At 51.3% G+C, this 17,519-nt stretch overlaps 1 protein-coding gene across 3 annotated transcripts in view; it reads left to right on the top strand.

Moving 5' to 3' along the window:
- The window catches only part of DGKG (diacylglycerol kinase gamma), a 133,486-nt gene extending 118,843 nt beyond the window's left edge, over nt 1-14,643 (top strand). For all 3 annotated transcript variants that reach the window (XM_074964126.1, XM_074964125.1, XM_074964127.1), the window contains 3 exons: nt 6,489-6,609; nt 9,167-9,227; nt 13,811-14,643. In XM_074964126.1, coding sequence (XP_074820227.1) covers nt 6,489-6,609; nt 9,167-9,227; nt 13,811-13,909 — 281 coding nt within the window. In that variant the 3' untranslated portion in view covers nt 13,910-14,643. The remainder of the gene's footprint in view (nt 1-6,488; nt 6,610-9,166; nt 9,228-13,810) is intronic.
- The last annotated feature ends 2,876 nt before the right edge of the window (nt 14,644-17,519 follow it).

Genomic DNA, 17,519 nt, shown 5'->3' with positions numbered 1-17,519 from the left:
TGCCTTGGGCAACATTAATGGTAAGCAGTAGTAGCAGCCAGGAGGCTGGTAGAGGTCCTCAGCGGAGACAGCTGGAGCTCGGTGTGCTCCGGTCACACTCCCTACACTGGAGCTGCAGGCAGCATGTGGTATGGGAGTCAGCTGTGCTGGGAGTGAGATGTGCCCTGCAAAGGGAGCAGAGTGGGGCTGTGAGCCCCCTTGGAGAGTCTCCAGCACAAGGCAGTGCAGACGTGCAGAGCATTCTCTAGCGCTCAGGAGTTATTGTAAAGATGCTACTGGATTTCTTTGGCCAGCCTGTTTCTGTGAGTTCCTGTCGCTGTTTGTTCCTCTGTACGGCTACAAAAATGCTTCTAAAACGCAATCCACTTTCCCAGCGAACAGCAACTAAAGGCACAAGGTCATCAGGAGAACCTTGCGGAGGAGATTTCACCAGCTTTGATATCATGTGGCCCGTCCCTGGGCAAGAGGGGCTTAATAGCACCATTGGTGCAGGTGGGATTCCTACGGGGGGAAGGCAGGACATCTTGGATGCGACTGAGCTTTCAGGCTGTGCATGAATGAAACGCAGACAGGGTCTGGCTGGAGAGTTCGAAGTCCACTGGCTTCCTCCATTGAGGGGCCTCCTGACCCTGCCGAAGAAACAAAGCGAAAGCTTTGCAGCTTTGAACTCTTCCGTTTCTGCTCCATAGCTGGACCCTGCTGCCCTAGGTAGACTGACGTCTGCATCCTTCTCCGGCCATCCTGTCCCAGCCCCATTTATAGTCAGTTACCTAGTGCGACTTTTCGGCACTACGTTGGCTATTAAATGAACCCACTCTTCTTGGGCACTTTGCCAACAGCTGCCCAGTATCAGAACTGCCTCTTGTGAGCAAGCGGCCTGAGAGACTAACGCAGACCCTGCACTTCTCTGTCAGGCTACAGCCCAGGGCATGGTGCAGGCAGGACACTTGTTGATATGGTGGACGGTCTCCTCTTGCCCTCAGCCAGGAGGATGCCATGTAGCTGCATCCTACGGGGCTTCTCTGTGCCTTGCCATACCACTGATATCAATACCCGTCTATACCCAGCATCAAAATGTCACTGTTAATGGAGAATCATTATCCAATGGGGCCGTTTCCCCCGGGGATCTGTTCTTGCCCCACTGCTGTTCAGCTTCTTGATCAATGAACTGGGAGGAAATACAAAATCACTCACGGCTGGTAAAATCTGCAGCTGATCCAAAGCTGAATGGAATGATAAATAATGCTAAGGGCAGTTACACAGAGCGGGCTGGACAACTTGGTAAGCTGGGCCCAAGCCAACATGCATTTTAATGCAGCCAAAGGCAAGGGCATATATCCAGGAACAAATAGCGTAGGCCACATTTTCAGGGTGGGAGATTGTATTTTGGACAGCAGTGACTCTCACCTATCGAGGGCTCCTGGCTGCTGATTGCAGAACAGAGTCCCAGCCCTGACATCCTTTTGGTCTCCTTAATGCATTCAGAGACCCACATAGACACAACAGGGAAATATGCCCCCTTCTGCCTGTGGCTGGCCTGAAGACTGAGTCACACCCTATCAAACATAGACCTGGGATGGTGATCTGACACCTGGGACCTGTGCTGGTTACTGGAGCTTGCAGGACTGGATTGAAGAGTGAACCACGCCCCCTAAAAAAGCTCTCACTGGTACAAAATGAATCAGCCCATTAGCTTAGCAAGGCAGGTTGCTGAGAGCACATTGCTCCGCTGTACGGAAATAGGCTTGGGGGCCTTCAGAGAGCAAGTTACATTCCCTGATTCTCATAGTTTGTCTGCCCCAACCCCAGCCCTTCAGCCTAAGTTAGAACCGCTTAGGGACTGCTCTAACCACTGCCAGCTACCTGTGGTCCCTACAGGACCACACAACATGTGAGAAATGATGGAGTGCAGCTGTGCTGCACCTGCTCCCCTGCTCCCAATTAACCCCTCCCATCCTCCACACTGCAGGAAGAAGGGCAGTTGGTGCAAGAACTGGCAACACTACTGTCCACCTGCTCAGTGCTCCTCCATGCCGGGGGAATTTCCTGCTTGCCAAATCCTGAGTGGCCAGAACCGGGGCAGAGAGACTGGACCATTGCATTCTGTTTGGGGAAATCTGTGGTCTCTTCCTCTCTGAGGAAAGGGGCTGTCTGAGATCACTGAGCACACCCCACAGGCTGCGGACAGGGGGCCTCCACTCCAAAGGGGGTGTTGTTATGTGGGAGACGCTGACCAGAGAAGAAAGGCTCTTACAGAGCCACAGCACTGTCTGGTCTAATCAGAAAACAAGCATTTATCTCTCATCTCAACATTTCTCTTCTCTGCCTCCCTCTTTCCTCTCTTGGCACCCTCCTCTTTCTCGGAGCCCCTCCCTTCACTTCCAGAGCCTCTTCCCAGCAAAGCTGAACAAGTCTTCTCCAAGCCATTGCAAGCGGCTGCTTTTTCAACCCCGGCCTTTGAAGTCCTTCCGGAATATCATCAGCATTTCATTGCCTGCAAGGGGGAGCTTTGGTTTGAAAATCCAGACAGGACAATGCATTTCTGTCTTTGTCAAGAGTGCACAGCCCAGGGGCAAAGTGGGGTTGGCATGGATGAACATGCAGGTGCTGCGGAGGAGCAGAAACCACATCCCGGCTAGGCTAGGCACAGGCCTAGTGGAGTGGTGAACAGCAGCTGTAACTCAGCGAGGGTATCAGGCTGTCTCACTCACAGTACGGGCACACGCACGTGGCGTCTTGCACTCCAGTCCTTCTCTCACCTAATGAATGGACCAGCATTCACACCCACCTCTGAGGGAAGTGGTAAAAGCATCATCCCCCCGAGTCTTTGTCAACAGACCAGACAAAACAGAGGACAGTCTAATGTAGCGGGGAATGGCACAGAGAACTGAACAGATTGTTCCCATCGCTAATTCCAGCTTATGCTGCCAGGGGTCAATTCAACAGCAAGGTCTTAAGAAATAAATACAAGTTTATGAACAGGTCCTCATCCTGCCTGGCTCAGTGGGTGTGAAACATGACAGTTGTGAGTTGGGTGGCGCACGCCCCCTTTGCACAGGTGCAGATGACTGCACAAGGCAGCAGGGGCCAGGTATGCGAGGGGTAAGTGGAAGCACTGGGAGCCTTCCCCGTCCCACCTTGTGCACCCAGAGATAGCCGCATTCCTGTGCTCAGGACATTTCCGGGGCTGCTCCCTGCCACTGCTCTTGGGTGGAGGGCCCTGAGCCCTAGTGCCCTATGCACCAGCCCACAGAGCAAGGTATCTCCTCTGGAAATTTGGGGCGCCACATTTCCTGGTGCTCTGCACAGCTGTGTGCTGCTCCAGCCCCTGCTCTGGCTTTTCCCCAGGGCCCCCACCCCTACTCTGCCCCAGCCCCGCCCCTTCCCCGCCCCCACTCCCCTGAGTGCTGCAGCCGGGCTGGGCCCCTGCACTCACCGGTGGCAGGAGTGCAGCGACCCGGCTTCAGCCGCGCTGCCGGTGAGTGCTGGGGGGTGGTTCCCCCTTGCCCCCCAAGCCAGCCCCTCCCCCGCAGAGGCCTGGGGCCATCCCACCTGCTCCCCCCCCACACAGAGGCCTGGGGGCACCCCCCAGCCCTCCCCGCCACAGGGGGGCTGCGTAGGGCCCCAGAATTGCTAGGGACGGCCCTGAAGCCGGGGCAGCAAGTCACACCATCATCAAGGCTAGTGATGCCTGTTCTCTCTGGTAAATTGTGTGGGAACATCACACATCCCAGGGGAAGCCAGGCTCCCACATGCTACCAGATAGCTGCTCAGGAGACTGCATGTGAGGAGATACCTGGCCAGGAATCTCTCATGGGAGCAGAACCTCTCTAAACAACACGTGTACCTTTCTGCAGCTGCTCCACTTGCCTGTTGTCTGGGGTCTATGGGGGATGACAGCCAGATTGCCAGAACCCTGCAGCTTCCTGGAATCCCCTGGAAACCCATTCCCAAGGGTTCCCCCAGTTCTAGCAACTTGTGTTCAATGCCATGTAAAATGGGTCTCAGCTTGGTTTGTTCCAACAGGGCATATCCCAGGGTCAGGTATTCTCGAAGATTTTGTGGATGCTGTTGAGGTGCTTGCTCCACTGGGACTGAGAACAGTGCTGGTATTCAGTGAGCACCGAAGACTGGCTACAGGCTAGAGAAAATAGGGGCCAGACTAGATGGTTTGATCTTAATAAAGCCAGAAGGGACCATTGTGATCATCTAGTTTGACCTCCTGCATAACAAAGGCCAGAGAATTTCATCCGCTGATTCCTGCACCCCGCCCGGAACATCTCACTGAGCTAGAATGAAGCTCTTAGTCACAGATCCAGACTTGGTGACCAAGTGATGCCAAGTGTTGGAGAATTGGACACATCCCTTGGGAATCTGGTCCAGTGGTTAATTATTCTCTGTGTTATCTTATTTCCCGTTTGAACTCTGCTGAGTTCACCTTCCAGCCATCGAGTCTGGGAGAAATCTGTGAGAAATCTCCCCATGTAGGTACTTAAAGGCCATGATCAGGTCACCTCTTAACTGTCTCTTTGATAAGTGAAGTAAGTAACCATTGGCACAGATTCCCAAGGGATGGGCCCAGACGCGCTCACCCCGGCTTTGTTTGAGCTGGCTCGCGAAGCCTGACAGACTGGCCTGCGGCAGCACGGGCACCATCCTGTGCTAAACCCCTGAGCACACACTCAGCGGGTTGGGCAGGATTGTGAGCGAGTGGCTATCCCGAGCCACTGCCTGTGTGGCTGTGGGCACACTGCTATTTTTAGCAGGCTAGCTCAGTCAAAGCTAGCGGGGGTATATTTACCCAAGCTGAAAACTCTACTTCCCCAGCGCAGTGTAGATGTATTCTCATTGGCTCACTGTCTGGCAGGATTTTTTGCCCTCAGATCAGGCTTGTAGCTTCTACTCTGCCCCCTTTCCAGTATTTCAACATCCCTCTTGGAGAGCGGCCAATAGGATTGGATTCCGCACTTGTGCACTGGTCTCACCAACGCCGTATGCAAAGGTAGCGCCAACTCGCTGCTCCCCTGTGATGGTCCCGTTTGCCCCTTTTGCCCCAGCATTGCACTGGAGGAGCACATTCAGCTGGTTTCTGCCATCAGCACTTAGGCTTTCTGAGAGTCACTGTTTTTCCGGATCTAGTCCTGCCCCCTGTAAGTGTGGCCAAGGCAGGAAACCAGGAGGGACTGGGGAAGAGATGATAAAGAACAAGAGACGACATTTGGATGTCAACTGCCTGAGACACCTGACCAGGAATCTTTTCTTGTATTTTCTTTTCTCGTAGAGCTTCTTACTGTAAACCCACCTTTCCCTGGGTTTGTCTTCCCCCTGGGCACAAATGCTCTGGATATGTATCTGACCTGTACGGGGCGGGGGCTAGTCACAGCGCAGCCCTCTACCACAGGGCAGCTCTGCTGTTCCTAACTGAGGCCCTAGCTCAGTTCCCTGGGATTCGCAAAAAGAAAAGGAGTACTTGTGGCACCTTAGAGACTAACCAATTTATTCTCTAAGGTGCCACAAGTACTCCTTTTCTTTTTGCGAATACAGACTAACACGGCTGTTACTCTGTTCCCTGGGATTGACAGGCATCTGGAGCACGCCCGGAAAGGCGAGCGTTCTGCTCTGCAGTGTGTCCCCAGGAGGGGTGCAAAGATGGCTTTATGGGCTTTCCAGGGGCCAAAACATACTCTGGAATAAGTTACAGCAGCCAGGTGCTGCTCTAAGTTACTGCAGACCAGACCAGCAGCTCTCCAGCACTGGGAGCTATGAGCTTGACCCCAGGCCACCCCCTCCCAGCCCATCCCTGGTCCCAGCACACCCTGTGTTTGTGGTAGCCCTGCTCTGTGCGTGACCAGGCAGATTTCCCTCTGTCAGCTGCATTGCATTAACAGCCCCTATACACCATGGCCATGGTGATGGAGGGGACTGGCGTGGGGAAAGTCTCTGTCCTTCTTGAAGCTGGTCCAGGGGTGGTGGTGATGGGAGCACGTCCAGACCTAGACACAACGGAGTCATTTCCCCACTCTCTGCTGAGCTCCCAAACACCGTCCCAGCATTGGACTGAGTGTTCAGAGATACTCTCTTGCAGAATGCGCCCAGGTCTGTTAGGGATTCAGAGCGCTTTCTCCAAGCGAATGTCTGTTAGCCCCAGTGCCCAGGCTAAATTCCAAGGCAGTGAGCTATAGTCTGTTCAGATAAATTCCCCTCTCCCTGCATTTGGCTTCATGACCTGCCCCTACACTGTTAGGCAGTATTGCTGACATGTTTACAGTGGCTGCTGAGTTCCACTCCAGAGGTGGTTGTATTGTGATGAGTAACATGATCACTGTGTAAATGTCTGCTCTGTCAATAAATGGATAGGAGTAGTAATGAGCAGTGATATTTAGTACTAGACCAGAGGCTGAGTGAGGGGCTATGTCTGGGGACATGAGTTCAGTCTGGACAAGGCAGGTCAGACCCTATATGCAGTGTTTGTCTTTCTCTCCTCCTAGACCTCAGCGACCAGCTCCTGGAAGTGGTGGGTCTCGAGGGAGCGATGGAGATGGGGCAGATCTACACCGGACTGAAAAGTGCTGGAAAGAGACTGGCCCAGTGTTCATCCGTCACCATCAGGTACTGTCTCAGCCCTCAGCCCCTGATCCGGCTCTTAATCATGCCTGCTAGAACATGGCAAATGGCTGTGACTATGTGAAAGCATCCTAACAAATACATTGCTACATCCACCACCTGTCTGAGTCTCTGCTGAGATCCAGTTACCACCCCACCTGCCTCCCCTTCACCCGCTAATCCTGTAACTCCAATTCCTGCAGGTTTGCTTGTCTGGCATGATTTATTTACAGTGTTGCGGTGTCCGCGTTGGTCCCCAGATATGAGTGAGACAAGGTAGATGAGGTAATACCTTGTATTGGACCAACTTCTGTTGGTGGAAGGATCAAGCTCGAAAGCATGTACCTTCCACCAACAGAAACTGATCCAATAAAAGATGTTACTCCCCTGCCTTGTTTCTCTCCTGAGCTATGTATGGGGTTTGTACAGCACCGAGCACAAAGGGCTCATTGGCCATGAATAGGGCTCCTAGGACCTATGGTGATACAGCTACCCCGACAATATTTAGTGTAAGGCTTTGACACTTATTGCTCAGGAGTCTATTGGCCACAGTGTCTCTCTTTATATTTGCTCAGCTCTTTTACTAGGGTGGGATGGTTTGGTTAGGTGGGTTGGGTTGGTTGATCAGTCAGTCAGTCATTGACAAGATCATTTTTCTCTCCTTTATAGTAAATTGGTGCCGTGTTGTATTTCCCAGCCCTTAGATACCTCCCTAGTTCTCAGGGACTCTTCAGCGATAGTTGTTAGTGGGTTTGTGCATTTGTTGGCTGACTTCCTTTTAGGAAGCCGCCCTTGTCACCCACTCATTGTGTGAGCCAAAGCCTGAAGGTCTACTGCTTACTTGGGCAAAGTTTGCCCTGGTGTCAGTGGCAGTTTGACTGACTCAGATGGAGGAAACAGGGTGGAAGGACTGCAGGATGTGGCCAAGTGTGTTCAGATCGCCCCTTCCTTATTTCTGATCAATAGCTGGTTTGTGGATTAGTCATTATTGAATGGGCAAAAATGTTCGGATGGGTGCCCCAAAACTATTAGCGGATTTCATACAAATAGTTTCAGCCATTCACAAAATGGCTGGAGGAGGCGGTGAGGGTGTGTCCACTGGTGCCCTCCCTTCCCCTTATAACTTTTCACCCAGTGGATAGGGTAGTCACCCAAGAGATAGGTGACCCGGGTTCTTTATCTCCCTCCTTCCAGTCATTGGTGACATAACCTTCCAGCACCTATCTTGAGAGAGGCGCTACCAGGATAGGGGTTCCCGCCCCTCAGATCTGTGACCAGTTTCCCATGCAGCCACATTAGCCTCCCCTTGTTCCTGACACCCTGCTTTGTCAGAGGGATGGCAGACTACTGGGCCTTAATTAGGGTGTCCTGTAGGGTGCTTCCACCTTCATTCTCACTCCTGGATTTTAGTACTTCATCCCTTTCCCCAAGCCTTACAGACTGCAAAATACACCTCCACCTCGGCCGAAATGCCGCTTGGCTGTGCTTTCCCATAGACTCAGATCTTAGTATCAGTCTTGATCACTCAAAACCCACACACCTTCCACCTCACTGACACAGATCCCAGATCTGCCCTTCCCCCGCCCAGACTGTAACCCCTAATGCCATGCCCACATGTACAGCCTGGGGTGCCTCTCATCCACGGACCCCTCCCCCTAGAGTTTATCTTCTCCACAACGCCTCACCCTTTTTTACCTCCTTCCACTGAAGCATCAGGAATGGTCTGGCTGGAGCTGAGATACTGGATGGGGTCAGGCCTCTGAGATGGCACCATGCTCAGGGTCTAACTGATCGCCGTGTGGGATCGGGAAGGAATTTTCCCCCAGGTCAGACTGGCAGGGACCTTGGGGGGAGGGGGCGATTCTCCTTCCTCTGCAGCACATGGGTGCAGGTCACTTGTCAGGATTATCTAGGTCTCTCTCACGTAATCATTTACCTGACCCTGAGTGGGCCTCGGGCACTGGTGCCCTTCGGGCCCTCCTGTTCTCTGCCTGTGACACATCCTACTCTAGTGTCACGGCAGCTGTAATAGTTTGGTCTCATGTCAGCGGCTGGGTTTGGTGCATGGATGCTGAGTGTTGTTGGGGGCCTGCGCTATGCAGGAGGTCAGACTGGAGGATCTGGTGGTCCCTTCTGGCCTTGAACTCTAGGACTGTATCAAACCCGTGGGCAGAGGCAGTGACAGACGCAGCGGCAGAACTAAGAGCGTTCAGCAAAGGTGCAAGGAAGGAATGGAGAGGATCCATGGACAGGCTACTGACCGGGGAAAGTAAGTGATCAGATCCAGTGCCAGACGCAGTAGCTCATAAAACAAGGTGCAATTTTTGGCATGATGCCTTGAGTCTGGGGCATTACATCAGTCTCCCGCATGGATTTCATGTGCCCAGGGCTTGCAGTTCAGGGCATGTTTTCACTAAGAGCTGCTCCAGTGCATGTCCTCCGTGTCTCCTGCCACTCCTCTGGGGAAGGTCCATAAACTGCAGGACCCTCGGTGCAGACTGCCTGGAGAAAGGCAGCCCCTCCTGTGTTCTCACTCTGTGTTTTGTTTGTTTGTGGGTTTCAGGACAACAAAGCTGTTGCCCATGCAGGTGGATGGAGAGCCCTGGATGCAGCCTCCCTGCACAGTGAGTACACAATTGGCAGCAGTGCGGACCGGACAGGGGCACCAGGACAGGGACCCACATCAAAAGCAGCGGCTGATGGTTGGGTGATTTTCTCAGTGAAGGGATTTGTAATCCAGAGAAAATTCCCAACATGATTCAGATACTTGACTGCATCTGTCTCCTTTTCCCCCTCCCTCATGACTGGAAGGGACATCACCCCATTGCCACCTCCCTAAGCCATTGTCTCCTGGCAATTCTCCCCTCACCCCCTGCAGAAGAGGGCTGGATACAAGCCTCTGAAGCCCAAGCAGTGTGACGCTCCCCCGGCCCCTGTAGCCTCAGCAAGAGCACAGCAGGTGGCCCTTTTAATTAAAAAAAACATTAAAAATTTGACTTAAATTCACAAGCTCTTGAGTCCCGACCTTCAGCATGTGTACCGCTGAAGTGCAGAGCAGGAAAGAGTGCTGATGTCTGGGTTGATCCATTAGGGGGTGTGACAGGATGCATTGGGCCCTTTGAGGCCCCCTGATGGAAGCCTCATGGTCCTGCCACACACCACCCCAGGAAAAGGAGCAGTGTAGGTGGGTCCTCCAGGCCTGCCTAGATTGGCTGCAGGGAAGCAGCCAATCAGAGTGCAGCAGGCTTAGATAAAAGGAGCAGGAGGACCTGAGCAGCTCAGTCACTGGTCGAGAGCAGAAGGTAAGGCAGGCTATGAGACTGGGGAGAGACCCCTGGACTAGGGGTGAAGACGCAGGACCTACGTGGGAAGTGGCCCAGGGAATAGCAGCAGCAACTATTAAAGGAAGCAGCAGATGGCTGCTATTTGTAGGTCCCTGGCTGGGACCTGGAGTAGAGGACAGATCCGGGTCCCTCCTCCAGACACTGGGGAAGTGGCCTAAGCTCCAAGAAGGGGATAAGACTCAGTACTAAAAGCCCACGAAAGGCGCTAGAATTTAAACAGGCCTAGAGATGGGGCTGAAGATCCCGGAGAGGTCAACTATTGTTGGACTGTGTTACCCCAGAAGGGGTTCCTTCATGCGTTCGACTGTGTGTGACTTAGCCAGAGGGCTCATCCACTGAAGACCCGCCTGATGAGGATAACAGCCAATAGGGCACCAGGAAAAGAGTGCAGGTTCACATCCAGCCAACAAGAGGTGCTCACGAGAGGTGAGCGGCTCCCTTCATGGGGTTTCTGAAAGGCCTAGGCTAAAAAATAAACCAGGGGTAAAAGGGGGGGGGGGGCTAATTTCAGGTCCCTCTATTAGGACAGCACAGATTAAGCTGAAGTGCCCCAAGTGACTCCTTCGGTTGGGAGCTGTACAGGGCCCAGGTCAGGTGTCAGCTCCCCGTGCCTCACTGTCCAGATCCTCCTTCCTGCTATTTCTAATGAAAACAAGTAGCTATAACGGGCTCAAGCCTTGGGGGTGCTTGTCTGCACAGCTCCGCTGACTCAGTGGAGCAAAGCTAGGGATCTGGCCCTGGAGCGGATGGGGCCTTGGGGGCTCTCTCTGTACAGATTAAAGGAGCAGTAAAATGCACAGCTGAAACTTTGGGCTTTATACTTCACCTTCCCATCCTCCTGCCGATGCAGGCCAGCACCGCTGGTTGGCACAGCCTTAAATGAGAAGAAAGGATTTGGGAAACAATGGCTTTTAGCTGCCAGCAGAAAACTCAGGTCACTTTGCATTTTGGCTTCTTTTCCATGTGTCTTTTTCTGCCCCACGGCTGCCACATGCCTCAATATCTTCAAGGCTCTGACATCATAACCAAGATTTTTCCAGGCAAGAAATGCTTGTCACGGAGTCACCGCCCGCCTGAGCCAGCTGCAGGGTCCCCCAACGTGTTGTCCCCGGAGCGGAGTGTGCTGCCCATGGTGGCCCTGCAAGAAGTGCTGGCTCTGAAGCAGGGCACCAGCCTCGCCCCACATTGCATAGTGCTGTTCCTGGTTAGATTCACTGCACATAGGCACAGGCTGTCTCAGCATTGCTCTGATTTCAGCAGATCTCCCAATATACTCCCCCTTTGTTTTAATTCAAACAAGTCAGATTTTTCTTCCCTTCGGCGCAGTCTGTTCGCAGCCGAGACAGAGTCCTACGCTGCCTGGGACCAGCCCCAGAAGTGTGGGGCACTAAGCAAGGAGAGGAGTGCTGACCCAGAGTCCCCCCCACACACACACAGCTGCCTCCGCTGGCCTGGTTCATGGCTGCACCATCCCAGGGCAGGGTGCGGTGCACATGCCATCCAGCCACCTTGCGGTGGATCATCCCGGGACACCGACCCCACTGCAAGGGCTGAATGTGACCGCACAGTGAACACACATGACCTGGCCCACTGTGCCTGAACGGGGTCATGGCACCAGCTCTCCTCTCCCCTGCCCCCACCCCCCCGTGTGAGAACGCAATGCCTCTGCGCCTAAAGTGGTGCTTTTGAGTTTCCTGGTGGGCGGCCTCAGAGCCCTGGCAACCTGCTATTTTTGTCACTGCCGCACGTTAGACTCACTGCAGTGATTGCGCTCGAGAGGATGGAGATTATTAAAGCGCCTTGCTGGGGACCGGGTCTCCGGGGAGAGTGGGTGTCCCTGCCCGGAGGCTCCAGAGTGCCCCGGCCCAGGATCCCAGTATGATCCAGAACAACCCCACACCTTTGCTCCGTGGCATTGGTTCCTGCTGGCAGCTCACAAAGAGACACGTCCCACACATGCACTCACAAAGCTAGGAAGCCCTTAATCTACCGAGTCCCATATCCCTGACCCATGAAGAGCAGGCTCTTTAAAGGGATGCTGCCAACCACTGGCTGGAAGGAGAATTGCATTTAACTCTCGCGTCTGCTGTTCAATTATTACATCTAGACCAGCATGGCATATTTTAAAGAAAAAAAAACATATTTAAACTGCAGGGATATTGGATGGAATTTCTAAAAGCACCCAAATGACTGAGTAGTCTAATTCCCACTGACTGTGGATGAGACCTGAGCTCCTCAGACCCAGATCCTCCAAGGTACCTAGGTGCATAAACCCCATTGGTTTCAGTGATCAAAATACTTTGGCGGATCTGGGCTTAGATGCCTAAGTCACTGCTGAAAATGGGACCTGGGCTCCTAAATCTCTTTGGTGCATTTCACAATGCTCCCCATTATCAAGCTACTCAATACTCAGGTTTTGGACTCAGCTGACTTGATCCTGCCATGGAAATGCTGCTAGACAGAATCCTGTGAGCCATTCACCCCCATCCAGATAACCCCTCCCTGGTCTAGTCAAGACTGTTCCATCGTGCTGTGGCCCCTGTGCCAGCAGCTTCACCCATAGCAATTCCACTTTTTCCTCAAAAGCCTGTGTCAGGAACCACAGGTTCCCCTTCAAGAGCCATGTGATAGTGGGGTTAAAGGCCACGGGCACGGTTTTACTCTCGCATATGTCCAGTTTCAGTCTTTTATGCTGCTGTGCGGTAGAGAACGCTGGCAAAGTCTTGCTGTGGCTGGCGTTGGAAGAGCTGCCAACTGCATCTCCGCCTGTGGCATTGAAAACCAGCCACTTTGTTTAAGAGTAAAGTGATGCCTGTATTCTAGAGGAGCCAGATCAGGAAGAGTTTTGGTGCAAAGGGAGGCGCTGCTGGGTGGAGCACTAGCCTTCTAGAGCTTAGGCTTCTAATGTAACTTGGCCCATCCGTGGAAGTGTGTTTGGTGGATCCATCCTAGACATCATTGTTGACATCACAAAAGCCCACTGTCATTTGTCATGACTGGCAGTCTTTGCTGAGGAGACTAGAATAGCAAGGAAGCGTTATTTACTCCTTCTCATAACACACAAACTAGGGATCACCAAATGAAAATTAATAGGCAGCAGGTTTAAAACAAACAAAAGGAAGTATTTTTTCACACAACACACAGTCAACCTGTGGAACTACTTGCCAGAGGATGTTGTGTGAAGGCCAAGACTATAACAGGATTCAAAAAAGAACTAAATAAGTTCATGGAAGATAGGTCCATCAATGGGTATTAGCCAGGATGGGCAGGGATGGTGTCCTAGTGTCTGTTTGCCAGAAGCTGGGAATGGGCGACAGGGGGTGGATCACTTAATGATTACCTGTTCTGTTCATTCCCTCTGAGGCACCTGGCATTGGCCACTCTCGGAAGACAGGATACTGGGCTATATGGACCTTTGGTCTGACCCAGTATGGCCATTCTTATGTTCTTAAGAATGATGTGGACCAGGGCAGAGATGAATGGACAGAGCTGTGTGTTGGAGAGAGGAATGCAAACCCATGCACCTTGTCCAGGCTTTCTGTCCCTCATAAAATGTCAAGTGAATTACGAGAGTTTGAGTCTTAGGAAGCCAGGAGCTGATTGGCTCCTGGTGCTACTGTTGCCCTCTGGTCAGCGTGGGTTAGGTGTCCAATCCAGAAATGAACTGAGCCTGGCTCTTTAGCTCCAGCTGTAAAGGCCCCTCCTTGCAGCAGTGGAGGTCCCTGGTTCCATCCCTAGCATGCTGGCCAAGATGGATGCTATCATGTTCTCAGGGACCAGAGTCTCTTTCTGAGGGGAGTAGCCCCACTAACCCTTCTTTAAGGTGAGCCTTATTGATTTTTTTTTTATGTATTGATTTTTAGATAAAAATTACCCACAAAAGCCAAGTGCCAATGTTGCTGGGCGCTCCCCAGAAGAGCAGCTTCTTCTTCCTGAAGAGAAGGAACCGAACTCAAGATTAAACAAACAAAGAAATCAAGTCCAGAGGTGACAACGCTGCATCCTGCTAGCAACTGCTGCAAGGAAGGCCTGTGGAAAAGGACCCTTCATCTCTTGAGATTTCCTGACTTCTCGCTCTGCTTTGGAAACAGCAGACCCCGGGCAGTGGTTTGAACAGCAAGTGGAAAAGAGCAGCCAATGGTTCCATGTGAAATGAGGTGTGGTTTGAGTTTGTACACACACGTGCGTGCACACACACACACACACTACTGGCAGGCACCACCTGGATGGTTTGGAAAAAAAAAAAAGATTTTTCCTAGAACGTCTCAATTGCAGGAGTGAAAACAAACTCTCAGTGCCAGGGAAGGGTTTTGTCCCTGGTGAAGCCTTAGACTCTGTTGAGAAAATTTGTTATCCTCTGAAAATAGACCAGCACAGATGGCCTGGAATGGATGGAGTATAATATCTGGCCCAACACTGCAAATGAGAGTTGGTTTTTTTCTTTTTTATTTAAACACTTAACTCCCCACCTGTCCCCCAAAGTTGCCAGTGAAACAGGGACCTGGCAAGAAGCTGAGTGTCACTTATTTATTGTTTAATTCTGTCCGAGGATACTGGAGGTTTCATTGCCCTGTCCCTGTGGTCACTAAATCCTCCACATTCTAACAGTTATTTGTCATCTTAGCTTCAGCAACACTGAGGAGAGGGGAGATGGTGCCTTTTCTCAAACTGTTCTAATTCATTGTTTCAAAGCGCTCCACCACTAGCTTTTTTTTCTTTTTTTGGGGGGGGGGGGGTCAGGTTTAAACAGAAGCAAGTTTGTCATTCAGTTCCAAACCCATTTGGGTGCGAGCTATGTTCGGAGACAGGGAGCCAGAAGGGACGGGGGAGGCCACACAAGGAGAGCCCATTCCTTGGATGCCAGAAACAAACTCAGGGTAAACAAGAGGAGACAACACTTGGAATGTATAACTGGTCAAACATGGGCCTTGCCAGGCTGCCAGCCTCCATGGAATCCTGAATCCAATTTTAGACCCCACCTGTGTGTTTTTTTATTTATCTATTTATTGAAAAGATTCTTTTCCTTTAAAAAGAAAGTTTGATAGGAATGAAACGTCCCAATTTTCCCTGGCAGTTCCAGTTAAGAGAGAGGCCCAAACTCTCCTTACAGGAGAGTATTACTCTTAATAGGGTTGCTTTAGCCCACTGACAAATGGCCTGAGTTGAATTTTGGATGTGATGTGGCACTCAGCCTTCACTAATGCAGCAAAGGGCTTATGCTGAGTCATCACAATTTGTGGCAGTCTTGTGAATGGCTTTGGAAGAGGCGCTGGTCTGGGGATGAAATCAAAGTCAACCCAGTAGGAGCACTGCAGAGAGTTATTTGCTTTCTAAAGCACAACAGTGCAAGCAGGGTGGGGGGAAGAAAGGTAAAGAGTATACAGTGAAGGGAGACAAAAGCAACACGGCTTCAAATGTGATTGTGATACACAAGCTATTTGCTACTATGCTTTCCTGCCTAGGGGACCTGCATTCAGATTTGGCTTAGGTCATATAAGTGTGATGGTCTCATCCTAGTTCCCATTGAATCTACGTCCTGAATATCAAACCCACCAACTTGATGGGTTGGCAGTTAGGCAGAGTGCTGTGTCAAGCTCTTCTGTGCCAGCTTGGGACTGGTGACAGCGCTTGCTTATACACACCAGCTGTGTTCATCATAGGATCCTTTAATGCGTTCCCAGGTACGGCTGAGGTTCATTTCAATAAGATGTTTTACATCCCATGCCACCAGTGGCTGAACAGTATAATACATCCATTACATCTCCCCCTTTAAGTTCTATATTCCTCCCGTTTACAGTATTTACGCTATCCTGCTGTCTTGGAAGTTCCGTATGGACCACTCTGTTAAGTGTCTCTGAATCCTACTGATTTTCTAATTGCATCACCCAAATGCATAACACCTGGGTCATCTGGCTGTCCAGTAGTTGCTGGCTGTGGTTGGTTTGGAATCCTTAAGACGTCTTCTTGTTCTGCACCTGCCATCTGTAGAGATTGCTCTGTTGATTGTTCTTTTGGAGGAACACACTGTAGGTGTTGACAATTTCTGTTGAACTCTCTACTCTCGGTCTTGATCACATATGATCTGGGCACTGAATTTTTTCTTCATGTGAGCTGCAGTTGTCCATCCCATTCCTTCATCCAATTTGACATGAACACAGTCACCAGGTTCTAGACCCGACAGTTCTCTGAGTGATTTCTGTTGTAAAAGCTCTTGTAGACTTTGTATCTGATTTGGCTACTCTCTGCACGTCTGGCCATTTTGCAGATAGATTCTTTTTCAACATTGCAGCAGTAGTTCTGAGTTGTCCTCCCATCAGGAGTTGTGCTGGACTCCATCCAGTAGCCGTTGTTGGTGTTGATCTGTAACCTCAGAAGAGCAAGGAATGGATCTTCCTGCTATAGGATTTTCTTGGCTGTCTGTACAGCTCTCTCAGCCTCTCCATTCACTTGTGGAAAACTTGGGCTGCTAGTAATATGATCAAAATCATATTTCATTCAGAATTACTTAAATGTATCTCCTTTCAAAAGTCCAACATCATCAAATCCTCTGAGTTCTTCAACCTTTCCCACTAGGCCCATCATGGTTGCCATGCTGTGGCTGAGAAGGCTGTTACACTCTGAATGCAAAGCTTTTGTCTTTATAAGTTGTTTCTGTGGTGAACTGGCCCATGCAATTCAGAATACCTCCAGGGCTAGTCAGAGCTGTGTCAGGTGACTTCAGCTCTGGGAGGGGTTGAAGGTGATTGTAAGTCTCTTCTGAGATGACTATAACATCAGCTCCTGAGTCAATTTTAAAGTTAATAGTCTTGCCATGAATATTCAGTTTCACTCTCCAAGCAGGCTCTGTGTCATCACAAGGGATAGATTCCCAGAAACAATGCCCCTTGATGGTCTGTCATACAAGTCAACTCCTTGACTGCTTTGGTGCAGCAAACAGCTGCAAAATGTCCATATTTCTTGCATGTAGGACACTGTGTGCCTGTGGCTGGACATGCATCATCTCTTGGGATGTGACTTTTTCCACACCAAGCAGAAGCCCTGCACAGCTGCCCCTGAAAGTGCTTTTAGGAAGGAGAACAATTTGCCGTGGTCATCTCCCTACAAGAGCAACACCTGCAGGCGTGCCAACAACACCTCAAGTCCGACTGTGAGAAATGCAGCTGGTGGAACTAACGGTACCAGCCCCGATGGTTTGATCTTCATCTATTGCTGGGTGGAGAGTGTCAACCAATGCAGCTAGCTCAGTCTCTGTACCAGACCAAAGCTGGTACCCAGCTTCTCATGGGCCACGGAGACCTGACGGGTCTAGGTGCTGTGAGGGTGTCACTCTACAGGCTTGTCCAGGGGACTTTGACCATAAAAGGAAGATCAGACCCTGGACAAAAATGAACTAGATTGTCAGTGCCAAGCAGTGACTTCCTGAGCACAGGCCCGAGGCTGGCATCCTGCCCCCTGCAGGGAGGCATTGACAACCTCTCTTAGCACAGGACTGGGCACTTCCCACTGGCCTTCTCCACCCACAAAGGGCATGGATCCAATGCACAGGATGTAGCCCGAAGCCCTCTCAGCACC

Source organism: Natator depressus, chromosome 9 (genome assembly GCF_965152275.1).
Source record: "Natator depressus isolate rNatDep1 chromosome 9, rNatDep2.hap1, whole genome shotgun sequence".
Classification (NCBI taxonomy): domain Eukaryota; kingdom Metazoa; phylum Chordata; order Testudines; family Cheloniidae; genus Natator; species Natator depressus.
Note: the sequence above shows the minus strand (reverse complement) of the source record. Positions and strands in the feature narration are given on the sequence as shown.